The sequence below is a fragment of the Lathamus discolor genome, chromosome 13, assembly GCF_037157495.1.
Source record: "Lathamus discolor isolate bLatDis1 chromosome 13, bLatDis1.hap1, whole genome shotgun sequence".
Lineage (NCBI taxonomy): Eukaryota > Metazoa > Chordata > Aves > Psittaciformes > Psittacidae > Lathamus > Lathamus discolor.
In genome coordinates this window covers 8545973-8563216 of record NC_088896.1, presented here as the reverse complement: position 1 = coordinate 8563216, position 17244 = coordinate 8545973, and the positions used below count along the sequence as shown (strand labels likewise).

At 44.5% G+C, this 17244-nt stretch overlaps 1 protein-coding gene and 1 long non-coding RNA gene across 3 annotated transcripts in view; one reads left to right on the top strand and one right to left on the bottom strand.

Moving 5' to 3' along the window:
* The window catches only part of RAB11FIP4 (RAB11 family interacting protein 4), a 114668-nt gene extending 101083 nt beyond the window's left edge, over positions 1 to 13585 (bottom strand). Inside the window, exon 1 of one of the 2 annotated variants that reach the window (XM_065694144.1) lies at positions 13278 to 13585. In XM_065694144.1, coding sequence (XP_065550216.1) covers positions 13278 to 13421 — 144 coding nt within the window. In that variant the 5' untranslated portion in view covers positions 13422 to 13585. The remainder of the gene's footprint in view (positions 1 to 13277) is intronic. The other variant, XM_065694145.1, reaches the window with a different exon arrangement.
* Positions 13292 to 15648, top strand: LOC136021680 (uncharacterized). The gene is made up of 3 exons (XR_010615865.1): positions 13292 to 13483; positions 14234 to 14449; positions 15364 to 15648. It is a non-coding gene; the product is annotated as an uncharacterized LOC136021680 (long non-coding RNA).
* Positions 15649 to 17244: the final 1596 nt, after the last annotated feature.

The window sequence follows — 17244 nt, the reverse complement described above, 5'->3', positions numbered from 1 at the left end:
AGCTCTTTAATAGAGTCTCTCAAGTGCCAGGCAGCAAGTATCATGGAAACCTCACCTAAAGACAGCAATAACTCCCTCCTTAATAACAGAAAGCACAACAGCCAGTTCCAGCAGCAGGGAAAACTGCTCTGCTGAGAACAATGTGTTACTTGGTCCAGCATCTCCTGAGTCTACTTAGGGCCAAGGTAGAATTTTGCTAAACCTCTGCTGTACTTGGGGAAATAAAATCACATTTTCAAAAACTCCTGGAGTATTTTGGAGTCACTGACTTCCAGCAGAATTAGAGAAGCATTAAATACAGTTTGGGGGACTACATTTAAAATGTCATCAAAATACCATCTTTTGATAGCTTCTCCTTTCCTCCCCATCTGATAGCCGATGATATTCCCAGAGTTCATTGTTGGTATCATAACTAGACCCGTAAGCTCCTGAAGAAAGAGTGAGTTTTTGAAAGGTTAAAGTTCAGTCCCGCACAGAAATTGCCATCACAATCTCATTACAGTGTGCACTGAGCACACACCCTGAGTCTTACAATCAAGTTCCATTTCAGGCTGGCAGTTTACTTCCAGAAATCAGTTGCTGCATGTAGATATTAAGATATACACACATATATACTCAAGCAGCACTAATACTGATATGTTCCATTTCACCTGTATTCCTTTGTATTCATTCCCTGCTGTCCATCTGTTTGCAATCTGTCTGTTTGAAGAGAACATCTTTCTTCCCCCTGCCCACTGGGATCCTTCTGCCCAATTAATTTAGAGAAACCACAGGTCAATGTGGATGACAGCACACAATCAGCATTATTGACAGCAGGTTTACCAAAATTAAGCAGGCATAATGGCTAATAGACTGATTGTAACATGGGGTTCTACCAGTAGCAAGAAGGGAAAAAAATACAGAAAGGAAAATAGAGAAATTAAAGTTACACTTGTATTTGACTATTTAGAGAAATACTTTCTATGACTGGCACACCTACTATCCAGTGAATGACACAAGCTCCTAAGACAGTGAGCTTTCAAGTAGTTATAAAGTGTGGAAAGGGAAAGAAAAGAACCACTGTACCCACTCAGTAAGGTCAGATAACACAGGCACCTTCAGGTACTCTGAGAACACCCTTCTGGAGTCTCACTTCTTCATACAAAACCCTCAAAATAAAGGGCTAGCTCTGCATCTTTGCCTCTGCAGAAGGTGCTCCAAAGGATGCTCTGCCTGGTGGCCTTGTAAGCTCAAGAACCACCTCTGGTGAAGCCAACAACAATGAATGCAAGTGTCTCTTCAGCCATCCTGCGCCATACACCATTCTAGAAGATGAGCCTGATGCTCTTATCTCATGACAGAACAAAGTCAAGGGGGTGGAATGGGGAATCAGACCCCATGTTTCACAGCTGTTATCCATGGCAACCCTCCCTCCTGTAAAAAAGGTATTTGAAATGTGTCTCTTCACACTTCTTCCCCAAAATAGAGACGCCAACAATTTCTTGCTGTGAGAGTCTACACTCCTACTCTCTTCACCCTGCACTGTAAATCCAGAGAGTCAGCGTTACAGATTAGTGCAACATCTACAAAATGCAAGTGATAGCAAGCACTGAATTAGGAGAAGTGCCATTGAGCAGAATGTACAGCTAAAGAGCCGCTGCAGCAGCCAACTGCAATAAACCCAAAGGTAATTTAGAACCACATTACTGCACCAACTCAATCAACCGAGCTTTTCACCTGCAATGTTGTATAAATCATTTGTGTTTAGAACCACTTTAACTCCTCCAAAGCTCCATTCCCTTCCAAACAGGTGCTAATTTGCTTTAACATAGCCAGTGCTGCCTGACCAGCATTATTTACACAGGAGCCACCCACCAAAAAGCACAAGCAATGATGAGTCCAAAACTTGAGCTTTCCCTAAAGAAGGAAGGAATAAACTGGGAAAATAACATAATGAGGCCATCATGCACTACTTCCATCAGTCTCCAGCAAAAAAAGCACCCAGAGCTGTGATGCTGTGGACCGACAGTGGTGATTACAGTCTGGTCATGATGTGTCCCTTGAGGCATCACTGAATCTTATGCATTAAATCTCCTTGTAGCATGGTGCGCTCCTTCTCCTCCTCATAGCACCAGGGAACAACTGAAAACAGCAGTTTGGCTCAGTGTGTGCCAATGCACTGAATATTTGGTGCTCACCCCAAAGGAGGAGCTGATAGAGGAGATGACCAACCTTTACCAGAATCATGCAGGGAGCAGCATGGTTCATACACACCGAGCACAAGAAGTGCCAAGAGGATGCTTCCACACACCAGGACTGTCAAGTTTCTGAAAATCTATTTAGAATGCCATGGGGAAATAAAACTATTGCTGGGGGAAAAACTGCAGTTCACAATAGTCATACCAGGTTTTACAAGAAAAATTCAGTAAGAGAATCACAAGGGCCTACGCACAAAGGAAAGACAATCTGTGCCTTGTACTTCTGGCAAAATAAAAGTGGTTTGTGAATATTCTACCTTTTTCTGAGGTTACCTGGGTGACTACATAAATCAAGAACAAATGACCTGCCAGCGTTTGCACCAGGACAGTAAACTATGCCAAATTAGCTGTACATAGCAAACCATCTTTTCATCCATTGGAAAAACATCATGTGCTTGGTTAGAGCCAAAGCTTCCAGTCTGGCTGACAGATACCCAGAAATTCTCTATATGACCAGTAGAGTCATCTGGCAGAGGTGACTATAAGGACAGTTGTGAGGTGGTATGTTATTGATAAAGATACTAGCCTGTCACCCCAAAGTAGCACTGGCAGTTCTAGAAGTATTCACTTCCAAATTTAGACTTTCCCAAATGAGAGCTGTCAACAGCAGACTGTTCAAACCAATTTCATTCTCTAAACAAGACATATTGGACTGTCTGATTGGGAGCAAATATCACAGCACTTCCCAGTAACTGCATCCAGCTGTGCAGAAGAGCTTGCATTTGGCAAAGGGCATGCAATTCCCAGGTGAGAAGGCAAGATGCAGTTTTTCTCAGTGGAAACTTCCTTGCCTGGTAATCACTCAGTAAGGAAAGCAAAACTGACATTATCAAAGCCCATTTGAAGATATGTCCCAAACCCCTCCTCAATTCTTTATTTTCAAACAATCCCAAAGAGAACTGAGGAATGAAACATACAATTCACTTTTCATACCAGAGGCTACAATTCAGAGGTTTCACCAGTTTTCACCAGGGTCTGGCTGCAGTAAATTAAGTCAGATCATCAGGGAATGATGACACAACTATGAACTGTGAAAACCAGTAGCCAAAGAAACACTTATGAGTCAAAATCCTATATCCTCTTGCACCGCTTTAAAGCTGTTCCTGCTTCCTACCAAGCTCACTGATTCCCCCCCTTGCCCCAAGGATTGCATGCTTCTAGTCTCTTAAAGCGATTGGCATTATCCATGGTTTTGCTTTACCGATTGCTTTATTTTCCCCACAGCTCTGGATAACTGGAAGCTGAACGTAACTTCAATTAGGCAGGGGAAAGGTGTACTGAACAGCATATTTCCTCTTTCTCTTACCTCCACAGTCTCTGCTTTTGCTCAATACATAACTTGCTAATAAATGGATATTTTCAGCTTTCTCGCCAAGTAAAGGAAATCAAACCAGTTATTTTCTTCTTCATGTTTCTCAGAAGAAAACTGAAACACAAATGCTTTGTGTTGAGCAAAATCTTCTGTTTTGGAGCATTGTCACTTATTGTCTGCCAAATATTTCAATTTAAATTTTGTCAATAAAAAGCTTTAACTGGAAACAATCAAGATAGCCTACTTCAAACAAACAAACCAAACAAACCCAAAACCCCCAAAGGTGAAATTAACCACATTCTTACTTTTTTAAGGCAAAAAAACCTTCTCAAACTCAACTAAAGTTTTAGGATTCCCCCCCTGCCAACCAGACTTGGGGTCTATACATTACTTGCCAAAAGAAGACAGGAAGAAAACATGAGCTTCGGCTGAGACACTCTTACGCTGTTCTGTATTGCTGAGATGCTGCCACACTGCAGATGAGCCAACACTTGGAGTTTCTCAGCATTGAATAAACACATAATTAATTGTCCACATTCTACAAAATCAGTTTTATGTTGTCAACAGCTGTGTCTGTTGTCAGGTATGTCTGACCACAGTAGGGAACACACAAGTTTGAAGTGAGTTGCCAACAACTGTAGAGTATGCCTGTGGCAGAATTGGGATACTCTGATTTGGAACAGCTTAGTCTACAATGTTTTGGTCCTTACGAAAATGGGTTACCTGATGGAAAAAATTCCCAAAGCACGCATTCAGAAAAGAAGAAACACTATTCAACACTGCAGTTCTTTCTGGACCAAAGTAAGCACACTGCTTCAGAACACGCTCATCAACATGTTATCTTTAGCCTTCCCAGCAGCATCAGATTCCCCAGTAAAATCAGTAAGCTGCTATAGTAATTCTTCAGCACCATTTTTTCATGGATATTGCCCTTTAAGAACTAATGCAGAGCACTTTTTCTTCTGTTCTACAAAGCTATCCAAGCTGCTGACTCTGCTAACAAATATTCATCAGGAGAATATCTGTATTTACTTAGAGTTGCAGTGCATACACCTGAAAAACAGTTAAGTTCAGGATCCAGCTGCTATTACACCCATGCCTCAGACTGAATCCTCAAATCAATGTCCTTGCTCTGTTCAATTAGCCTCTGAAGGTGAAGGTCCAGTCTCAAAGCTGCTGCTCAGGACTGTCCCTTCCCTCACAGAGAACACAGCTCTCTTGTGGGCAGAATCAGTCTATCGAATTAGCACTCTTTGCCCAGGCACAACTGGACCTGGTGGTGCACGGATCCTGAAGAAAGCACAAAGTTTTACAGCAATTGTTATGGAGGCTGCATAAAGCCTGAAATAATGCTGTAAAAAAATTACACTCCCATTAAATACATTTTTATGGGATACAAAGTGGCTTTGCTCCCATTCCGACATATCTGCTGTGGTGACCCTCACAGTTCAAACAGGCTGGCCAATAACAGGCCATCCCAGCTTCACAAGACTGTCAGCCAGCTCATGGCCACATTACATGCCCAAATGCACCACTGAACACAGTAACTGCCATGCTGGCCACCCAACCCAGCAAGTGAACCAAGGCCCTGAAGAGCAAAATGTTCTTAAAACCTGAATGAAAGCAGCTGCAGCTGGATGCAAAAGGGCTCTGCTCCATACCACTGGCCACAGGCTCATGCTTGGTCTGCAGCATGATCAAAACCAAATAAAGAACCAGCAAGAGAAACAGCAACAGAGCTTGTTTTTACTATGAGGCTGCAAATCCTGTGGTCAATCCTTAATCCTTTACACACAATGGTCACACCACTGAATGCAATGGGACCAGGATTCCTTGGGTCAAAATGCTCTCACTGATGCTGTTGGTAGTCCCAGGGAGAAGTAACAGCAGAATCCTTCTCTTACATCCCTTTTCTTTCCATTTGCACCCTGCACCCCTAAGAGCCTTCCATGGCTGCCTTTAACCTTCTTCCAAGCAGACTGTTGTATTTTGACACAATACCACACCAATCCAGCACACAAGACTTCTGCAACAAAATTCTTCTAATCAGAGTCCTTATTAGAGCTTTTTTCTGTTCCCAGTAGCTAATACCACCAAGAAAGATGGCAGAAAGATGGCCTTAGCACCATTACCAGAGGCTTCTGTACTACTTTATGGTGACAGAAAGTCCAATTGCACAGGGACAAAAGGCTAAATGCCAACAGTTACAAATGGCCTCTGCGCTGACATCTCTGTGGCATTTCACTTTCTGAATTGCTTTTAGTTACTGCATCCTAACATACACATCATATGGTTTAATAGGTTAAAATATGTTCAACTGATTGTACAGTCATTTACTACAAAACCAGTGAAATCGCCAATATTTTAGGACAGTTTCTCAAATCTATTAATACCATGCAAACATATGGACAAAGCTGTTTATATCTACACATTTGTCTGGTTTTTTTATTGTAACAACAAAAGCTTCATTGGAAAAGAATACCCCATGTTCCAAAAGCCATCTGGGTCCCACTGCGGAGGGTCAGTTCATCAGAGGTGATTGAACAACACCAGGAAGTCTTCACTGTCCCATTGCAAACCTTCACAACAAACTGGTCCCCAAGGATGTCCAGAATGACCCACACATAGAGGAAATGGGACACATGCTTCACCACCAAACTTGCAGCAGGTGTACCAGAAATGTGCCCCTGTTTGGAACACCAAAAAGCACTGCTGCAGGCTGAAGATCCTCTATAGGAAAAGGGTCCCTGCAAGTTTCCTATCCAAGGGCTGCTTGCAGGAGTCTGTACCATGACCCTGCTTCTCTGCTGAAGGCTTGCCCTGCTCTGGGGCAGCAGGAAATGGCTCTGCTCTCCAAAGAGCAGCCCTGAAGGGAGAGGGGAAAAAAACTTCAACAATGCAGGTGTATGTGTGTGGAACACTTCAGAAGACACATATTTGAGCACTGAAATACAGGTAATTTTAAAATTGACACCACTCTAGAAACTGGGTTGCTTGACACCCCTCTTTCCACCAGGCCAAGAGACTCCAGGCCAGAACAGACAATTCCAATACCTTTCCTTCTAATTTCAGGAAATCAGAAAAGTCTCTACCATTTCTAAGCTTTTCACTTGACACGCTAAATCCGTAACACTACACCCGAACTAAGTAGTCAGAGCAGCTTTAAAATCTGAAGAGTACATTACATTTTCTCCAGGTCCATGCCTGTACACACTAAACCTGTCTCTCCTGCAGGATTTTGACCTGAGTTCACTCCTGTCACTTTGGGGCCAAACACTCTGCAAAGCTAAACCGGATGCAAGGCTTAGGAAGGAGCCCTACTATTTTTAACTGCATATAAAATGTGAAAATAGCTTTCATAGTTCTATAGAAACACAGTCTGCAAGTGAGGCCCTTCAATTATACCTTGAGTAAAAAAGAACTGAGATGTATTATAGTGCTTTGTTTACACTCGCACTGCTGTGTAAAACCATACGTTACAGTACTAGTGATTGTGTCTGACGCGCTCTTTTATCATTCAGGTACTTAATCACACCCTACACTGAGTTAACTACGTTCAGAGCACGTATGGGTATTTATTCAGCAGGCTGTGCAAGTATCTAGGTCTGAGATCATGTGTGTCTCCCAAAATACTGCATATTTTAAGAACTGTTAGACCTTCATCTCTAGCTCTTGAGCAGCCTCATTCAAAAATCAGATCAGGGGTTTTAAATTGTTTGTGAACATTAGCATTAAAATCAGATACAATTAATAGGAAACTCAGCTGCACAGAGAATAAAAGCAATCACATTTACTTATGGAAACATTAAAAGGCAATTGATTTTTTCCACTTTGTTGCTATAAAAGCACTGCTGCCGAGCACGAGTCGATTGTGCTAAATTGTAGGTAACAATGCAATTTAGAAACCAAAGATAGTTCTGCACTGGGGATCACCCACACAAATACTACATGGCAGAGGCTTGTTCCTCCTCCAAGACTTACCCTTCCTTGCAGCAATTCTGTGTAAGTCACTTTTCAAAGATTAATCATATTAGAGGAATAAAATCAGTATGTGCTAGAATTTGCAAAAGAAAATCTCTAGAGAACACACAGATACGTCACAGCACCAAAGTCACAACAGCATTGACTGAATCAGGCATGGAGAGGGGGGAAGAGGGAGAAAAATTTATGTAGATAACACCTGGTCTTGCTAGGCAGCTGAACGTTTTAACATCACCAGTTACTATGCTTTGCTCCATACTGTACACAAAAGATGCGGTCATGTCATTTGTGTTTGATCCATACGCTTTTTCCTTTACTTTCCACATGCTTTTACATTTACAGTCACTTAAATATCAAGAATTGCTACCAAAATTGTTTGCCTTTCCTTTGGGCATTAAGAATTTACTATTTCAGATCACTGACTTCCATGGCAAAACACAGCAACAATCAATTCTTAACTATACATGCAACCCCCTCAGAGCCTCTCACCTTTGAAATGCAAACATATTACACAACGAATTAAACTCATGAGTGCACAGCAAACTACAGCTTCTCTCTCCACATCAGTGCTTCAGAAAATGTTTGATTAATAGTAAGTACTAAGCTTGCTTTATGTCAGCTGTTTAGAAAATACATGCTTAGTTTCAGGGTATACCAAAGGGCTATTTTAAACATATTCAGTGCTGATTTATGTAGAATTAGAAAGGCTACAGTGACTGTACCTTGTCTAATCCACAAACTAAATACCCCACTCTGCCATTTCAGAACTGCATTTTCCCCCAAGTCACTGTCAATGATATGAATATTTGGGTCATTAGCAAATATAGTTTTAAGGAGTCTAAACGAGTGGCAGCCTTGCTGCTATCTAGAGAACACCATCACACAGAAGTGTTCTTTGCATTCTCATTACATCTAGGCAAATACTTTCTTTTTTCTTTCAGTAATTATTTCGAGGCAAAGCAGAGAAGAAAGAAGTCATAACCCTATTCTGCCTTCGCTATGAGGATGGCAGTATCACTTGGTAACACCCTAATACTTTTATTTCAATACCTCAGTGTCAAAGTCTCCTTTTCTCATGGTCGAAGGTAAATCCAGAGCATACTGCTATTATCAAGAAGGTATGAACTCATGTCTGTCATCATGCACACTGATGTAAATTTGTGAATTTCCATTAATTTCTGGGTGCAACTCTGAAATGCAACATTATGGCTGAGATTCACCCAGATCATTCAGAAAGGCTCCATATTGTCATGCAGTTGAAATTATGCTCCTGCTCTTTACAGAACAAGCTACTTACAGAGTAGTTACAATAGAATGGCTGTGTTTAGAGCATGACTGTCAGGTGTCCCTGGGAGACATCTGAGAGCAAGTCAAAATGAAGCATGAGGACTGTCATTAACCTCAGTCAGCAGCCACAATCTACTACCTTAGCAGCACTTGATGTTGATATCTTTAATTTCAGCCAAGAACAGGGATGAATGAAAGCAACTAAAATTAACAACAAGCATCTCCCTATTTCAATAGTTTCTTTTGACCATAAAGATTAATTTGTTCACGTGAAATACAGGAGCTTCTTTTCAGCTACTTCTGTTCTACACCACTAGTACACCATTGACTTAAAGTGAATTGCTGTGTATTCCTAAGAATAATTGATATTGGCCTATAGATATTATTAACTGCTGAAGTTCCCTCTCAGGTGTGACGCTGATTCAAATTGGTATCTGTTGATTATGACAAATGTTACTGTCTAAGCACCTGTATGGTCTGCACACCTCCAAAAGGTGCTTACACAGAAGTCACCAACATGTTCAGCATGTTTCACTTGTTGCTCAAAACACAATGTAAAGTTTAAATAGAATATGGCATAATGAAACATCAGCTGGCACTACCCTGAAATACACATTCACACAATTCACTGCCAGAACTGGGGCTTGCTGAACATGTCACTCACAATGCTCCTAGACACTTGGCTGCTAGTGCAACTATCTTCCCAGTGAAAGGGAACCAGATGGCGAGCGACTCTTGGCATTTTTCAGTGTTAATGTGAAGTGTTTCTTCAGTTAGTGAGCACATGCCATCCCGTCAAGTCGCTTTGGAAACAGCCCTTCACGTCTTTCTTCAGATTCCTCCACAAACAGCAAACAGCCCATTCAAGAGGAAGGCAAGGCCCAAGCCTGCTATTTTTAAGCACTGAACCAGAAGTCTCAGCTAGGAGTTTCTGTTGTCAGTGGAGATAAAGGAGCACCTTAAAGATTTATTTCATCTTTGGGTCCTGTTATAGCCTTTGAATGTTTAATTGCTCATCAGTGACCACAGGGGAAGATAAACATAGACAACTCAGTTAAATGCCTACAGTCAGATGGGGTGAAATGCCAAACTGCTTAAAAGAGTAAGTTCCACAACTATTTTGTGGGTAAGCAGTGCTTGACAGCTAGCATGATCTGCTATTAATTCAGGCAACACAGCAGCAACTCAGAGACATGCCTCTGCTCCTGGCTCTGCCAAATTAAGATGACCAAGTCACTTCCTCCTCTGGATGAGCCACATGCTCTGTAGGGCAAAGCAAAATTTTGCAAGCAATATTGCTTGAAGTGATTCCACAGCCAGAACACCTAAACAACTGCTCTGAGGCAATTTTGCTGCCGTGGATTTGCAACAACTGCATGGCAATAAGAGGATTTCAGTGTGCATGGGAAAGGCAGAATTGACTGAGGTACAGTCATGATGGTGTGGTCTTAAAGAAGAAAAGCAAATCATCAAGTTATTAGAAGCAGAGACTTCAAAAGCCTGCTAAAAGTAAAATGATAAAGAACTTGATCAGAAATGTTAAAATTCATTATTTTGACTATGCAGGTAAGGACTGCTTTGCTTGAATAGTAAGATGTTGCCTTGCTGCAACATTTTGCCTTGGGGCAGTTTTCAAAGAGTTATCTTTCAGGAATGATAAATTTCAGCACTGTGACTGACTACCTGCACACCCACACACACACAAAGAAGAAAGAAAAAGGAATTTGAAAGGAAATGAAAAACCAGGAAAGGCTAAACACCCTGCAGAGTCCAACCACAGCCTGACTGAAGTTACTATTAAGGACTTATAGACTCCAAACTTTGGATGGCGATGACTCCGAGGAGGTAGAGAAGAGGTGGAAAGCTGGGTATTGGGCTGGCACAACTGAAGGGGCAGATACTCTCTCGTTTCATTTTGTGACCCAGGGCTACTGTTGGTAGGAATCAGAATTATTCAGGCTACAACGCTACAAATCTGGATCCTTCCTGTGGCCAGATGAATTACGTAAATAGAAGCAGCAAGTAATTTACACGAGGGCAAGTCTGTCTTTCACTGATGCCAGTGAAAAGATTTCTTTTGAATGTAAAGGAACCTAAGATGGATCAGGTCCAAGAAGTGTAGCATGTTCCAATGAATACTTAATTTTCAATGACAGTAAATGTTCTACTGTGTTAAAGAGAGCTGCTCTCTAGCACTGTCTCCTCAGTTTAATTTCATGAGATGGATTTCTGCACAGAGCTTATTAGGTTCTTGCAGATGCAAGGCTGAAACCACCGTGCTAGATGGAAGAATAGATTCTCACCGTCTCCAAACATCAACTGTGATTCATCACACATAAAGTTCATTTTTAACAAGACTTAAAACCATACTAGCTCACCTACCATTATTGTTCTACAGTAAATCTGCACCTGGAAAACTGATGCTGTATTTCCCTAGCAAGCCTCTTTTGGTGATTTACAAATCCCATTTACTCAGCTGACACATGCTCCTTTGAAGTCAAGGGACTGCTAGCCAATGACTACAACAGGCAGAAGGAAGCAAACCAGAACAAGTTATATTATAACCCTGATGGATACATAGATAGATTCTCTGACGCAGTTTTGCAACCATCTTATTGAACATTGAACAAAATACAAACACATTTCTCATCACTGGAGATCTCTCTGTGTGTGCCCAGTAAGCCAGCCCATCCTGAAACCTAGACACTACCACTGGCAACTGGTGCTTTTCTACTGGCATCACTGTTAAGATTTCCAGTTTTCTTTCCCATTCTATTTAAATATTTTCCAACTAATACACTTCTAAGCTCATGAGATCACCACCTGAATCCTCCTTTGCATCTTACAGAACGTGCTCCCTTCTCACAACCTTACAGATTTCTAAAACCAAAAACGATCGTTATGCTCATCAATGCCATGCTGCTGCAAAACAGGCAGTGGAATTTGACCAGTCTCCCTCAGTGCTGCAAGAGAAAGCCACTGATCTACCACCACATAAATGCAGTAGTGCGGAAAGCAATTCTGATGCAGTGTATCTGGTGGGAAGGATTTAAAGACTTCTATTAGTTTATAAGAAATGATACCAAGAAATAAATAAACCCCAAAATCAATAAAGCTCTCTACTATTACTCATTTCTTCTCATTTTGCTGGTTAGAACAAGAAGCTCTATCTTTTCATTAAGAAAATGTTTAACAGATCTTTGACTATCTGCAAGCAATAAACCTCCTGTCTTCTGGTCTTCCAATTTCATACACAAGCTGTGTTTCATTAGCAGTGGTAAGCCAAAAATAAGTCATTTGCTCCAACAATTACTGTGAATTCACTCTGGGTTTGCTGCCTCTTTGGCATCCCTTTAATTGGCTCCTCACATTAATTTGCTTTATTGTACTTTAAAAGGTTGGCTGATACTGGTTTTCTGAATACCGTCCTAGTCCCAACTCCACTCCCTTTCCCCAGCACCTGAAATTGCCGGGACATATTGTGAAGCATTAAACAGTTCTGTGCAATATCCCCGAGACTTCTCCTAGGGAAAGAAGCATTTCTTGCTGGTTAATTTGTTGGAACTGCAGCCCTTGATTGAATCACTTAAGGGAACTGTTTCATACCAAAGGCACATCATTACCTCGCAGACACTGGCCTGAATCCCACTCTCATTTACACTGATGTCACGGGCTTAGAGTGGTCCCACTGACGCAGGGGCCGCACCGAGACCAGTGGCGAGACTCCAGATTTACGCTGTGTCACTGAAGGGCTGGATGGAGCCCTCACTTCCAACCCATCACCTGAAAGCTTGAGGGTGCACCTAAGCTGGTGCTTCCCTGCCTGTTCAGACATTGCTGCGCTTCACCTGCCCGCTGCCCGGCTTCAGCTCGCTCAGCCCCAAGCTTTGCTCCCTGCAGAGCCTGGGACCCCGGTGAGGACGCAATAACCCCACTGTCACCACAATAAATACACCTCGCCGAAGGGCGCAGCAACGGGACGGCCCGGGGAAGGGGGCCTGAGAGGAACCTGTCCCCCACACCAGGGAACCGGGAGATAGATGAGCCTGGGCGGTCTGGGCCGCCCTGAGGGAACGGGGAGGCTCCGGGACACCTGAGACAAGAAGAGATCTGGGCTGTCTTTAGGGACGATTCTGAGGGAAAAGGGGGAGAGAGGCTGGGTGGCCCTGAGGAAAAGGGCTCCAGAGGCCGCCATGGGGAGGGCTCTGGGACCCCCTGAGGGACTGCGGAGGGTCCGAGCCGCCCTGAAAGGAGCGGGTCTGTGCCGCCTGAGGGCCGGAGTCGGGGGGTCCCTAAGGGACGGGGTGAATACGGGCCGAGACGAAGGCAGGTGGGTGAGGGGGGGTCCCGGTGGGGTCCGGCCGGGCACAGCCGCGGCCCGCCCGCCGCGCAGCAGGAGCAGCAGGTGAAAGTTGCCCGGCCGCCGGGGGCCGGGCGGGACCGGGGGTCGCCTCACTCACCTCATCCCCCTGGCCGAACTGCAGCCCCAGGGCGACGAAGTGCTCCACCCGGATGAAGCCGTCCGCATCCTCGTCGCACACGTCGAAAACCTCCTTGAGCTTCCGCAGGAACCGCAGCAGGCTCGCCGGCTCCATCGCGGGCATTAGCTGGAGGCCGGCGGCACGGCCCCGGCCGCAGCAGCCATGATCGCCCGCGCCTTCAGCGGGTGCGTGACATCAGCTCGGGCGGGAGGGACGGCGAGGAGGAGGATGAGGGAAGGATGGAGGAGAGCGGAGAGAGGACGCGAGCCCCGGGCGGAGCGAGGGAAGGGAGAACAATAGGGCAGAGCCGGGGATGCGGGCGGCGGTGCGAATCCGCGCTCGGCAGGGGCGGGGCCGGCGCCGTGGGGCGCTGCGCTGAGGGGAGAGGCACGGCCGGGGCTGGGCGGGCAGCGGGGCGTGAGGGGAGAGGCCCGAGAGCGACGATAGTCGCGACAGGGGCAGCGAGGGGGGGATCCGGGGGGAGGCAGATGGGCACCGGGGGGAAGAATGGGGCAGGGGAGCCCCGCTGCTGGGCGCTTCGCAGCCACGCACCCCCGTCCTCCTTCCTCCCACCGCCACGACTTAGGACAGGAGCCACGCTGCAATTCCTCATGGGGAAAACATCGAGCCTGGTCTGAACAGGGCCAGGCTGAGGGGAGAAAAGGCAGAATGTAGTTAAGGGGGAGGAAAGTAGGGAAAGGAGGACAAGGAAAGGAAAGCTCCATTGTGCTCAAGCGACCAGGCAGAGCCATGCAGCAGCATTCCTTGTGCCTGGGATTGGCTTAGAACAGATACTGTTCACCCACACGTTAATGAGACATGGCTGGTAATGAAGGGATGTCCCTGCCATTGCAGGATTCCTCATTAAAGCCTCCTGTGACTGCTGTGCTCCACAGCTGGCTTTTAATTCTGTCTCTCTCCCTTTTCTTTCTCAGGTTTTTAGTCCACTTTTGAAGCCCACAGCCATGAGGTACCAGAGGGAAGACCAGGAATGGTGCTGGTGCCTGCCTTGTGCCTCAGACCAGGAATGGTGCTGGTGCCTGCCTTGTGCCTCAGACCAGGAATGGTGCTGGTGCCTGCCTTGTGCCTCAGACCAGGAATGACGGGGCACCACCCTGGGGAGGAAGGAGCACTGGCTGAGTCAGGCTCAGGTACTCTCTGCCTCAGCCAGCACTTTCCAGTGCAGTTGCTAAGCACAGGTGAACCATCCATCACCGAGTGATGTTCTTTCTTAGGTGACTGATACAGCTGTCCCTCTAAGATGGCCATGGAAGTGCAGCAGGTTCTGAATTGAGATGGTATCCATTCATTTGCTTCTTGCAGTAAGACAGGTCAATATGGCCCTTAGCAACCCTGAAAATCCCATTATTAGAGCAAGCTGGTAAAATTCATCTCTGTTCTAGGAACAAATAGGAGTGTTCTCAGGAAGTTTTGCTTCTTTGAGCACAAGTCTCATCCTTTTTGCTTGCAAATTGAGTTCAAGAAGAGGTTGACCTTACAGCCCTGTATGCTGTAACGCAGCTGTCAATCAACAACGCAGTGACACCGCAGTAGTAAAATAGCTCCCCACGTACCCCCCTTTGACAGAGAGATAGGGAGCTGGTTCCAGAGTCTCTGCCACCTTGACCGTCCTTTAGTTTTACAGCAAATACAGAAGAGTTCTCGGGGTTGGGGGCAGGGGGGGGAATAACCCAAAGAAATTCAAAGTGCAGAGATCAGATATGAGCCTTTAGGAAGAGTCGTGAGGACAGCTGAAAGGGAAGCAAAATATTTGATCCGCAAACTCCTCTGAAGTTAGAGCAGGGTTCTGAAGATGTGGAAACATTCAGCTGTTATCTCGGGACCCTTGAACTCATCTTCAGGTTACATGGGGATTGAGCTTAGCACACGCTCAAGGGCATCTATTCAAAGTACTCAAAAAATCCGTGAGCTGGTACTCCTCAGAGCTGTGGGAAGCACACCCGTGTGGAATCAGCGACTGTCAGGCTGACTGCTCCCAAGTGGAGTTCAACCTCTTCAAAGCTCCAGAGCACACGTGTGTCATTGTCCCACCTTGCTTTCCCAGATTGCCTTGGAGTGCCTCCTTGCACCACCTCTGACTGGCCCCGATCTGTGCAGTCCTGGACACCAAAGTGGAGTCACACCAAGTACTCTTGGGGGGGGAAACAGAAAGGAATATCTCTTCCCGTTAGCCAGGACCAGAGGAGGAATTCCCACACCTCAGAGGGGGTCATGCTCTGTCTCATGGAATCCAGTTAACCTTCACTGACTCTCCTTTACCTTCTGGTGGTAAAGAACTTATTCTGGATATGCAAATAAATGCAAACATAGATTTAGATCAAAACTGTCAGCATTACAATCTGTGTCATTCTTGCATTAATTTGTAAGGGGTGGGGGGGATGTGGGAGGGGAAAAGAAAAAAACTCCAGCTATAGACACTACAGTTTGGGGAGTTAATATTGAAGTCTGGAACTGCCACAGACAGCTTGAGCACTGGAATCAAACTGATAAGGAGAAATGAAGAGGCTGTGGAAGATGTCATTGTAGACAGCTGAGTACTGTGAACAAAGATCTGACAGCTGGGAGATGATTTGACAGCACTGAACTGGGATGTGGGAGGCTGTCAATAAATGTCCAAGATCTGAAAGCTGGAGATACCCCTAGTGTGCTGAAGACAAGATACTGAGCTGAACATGTGCTGCATACTTGCTGGGCAACTGCAATGGCAAGGCACAGTTCGTAAGGCTGAATTGAAGAGGAGGTAGATGTTTATTGCCAGTGGATGGAGCTGGCAGTACTCTTTGCTGATCCCTGCTTCTCCAGTTCCAGGTAGAACACGTCTGCTCGTACCAATGGGCTCTCTTTCCTTACTGGTTTATCAAAATATTTGTATAATCAAAGATGTTTGGCAACTTCTTCACTTAACTCATGCTCTATATGGAATAAATATTTCACATGCTGCAAATCGAGTTTTCTGCACTCAAAAGACTGTGGTGCTGCTACTATATTTATCTGTTCAGAATAAAGAGTTCAAGAGGAAACATTTCATTCAATACCACAGGCCATGGCTGTCATTTGCAGGCTTTCTTTACAATCAGCTGCTTTTCCATCAATGTCACTTCCACTTCCATAGAAAATTGTAATCCGGTGTCAGAAAGAGCATCCAAGAAGTGCGTTCCCCAAGACTGATGACCTTTATCTATAATTCTGGTTGTGTTCCAGCACATAGCAGCAACATCTTGAGACCCAGCCTCTCAGAACAGCCTCAGAGTGCAATTTCTTTTTATAGTATATACAAATGTAACCCTCATTGAGCATTTGGCTTCTACAAATCTTACTGTATTTTGAATCAAATCCCGTTTCCCACTGGCTGCTGTAGCTCTGCTTAGCAACAGAGCAGATGTGCTTTATCAGTTGGATATTTTCTTTAAGTGTCATGTAACAGGCAGCAAGAAATGGCTTATTAATACTCTTGTCCTGCTTAAAAACTTAGCCTGAGAAAATGTTTAGCTCTTAAATAATACTTCTAACTTACTTAGGTATGACACAGAAGTAAGATGCTTGACTTTTTTACTGCTATTTTCTCTAATCTTTTTTCTATTATACAAAAGTTAAACGAGAACAAAACAGCCCTTAGAAATTTGGGGGAAATGTTTCAACAAACAAGGATCTTCCTTTGAACGTTTCTAGTTGTTAAAGGACCTCAGCTTCCAAAAGTTCATGTGGTTTAATTTTGTATAGTGTGAATGCTCTTGATCAGTTTCAACAGCATTTTTACCAGATTATGAATTAGGTATGTGCAAAACTCTGCTAGATCAGCCTGGCTAGATGGTTAACTGCTCTTACCTCAGCAAACACACCAATGTCTTGTTTCCTCATATATGCTCACCCTCAGAGACATGGACCAAAGTTTCAAGGATAGCCAGGGAATACACCATGTGACAAA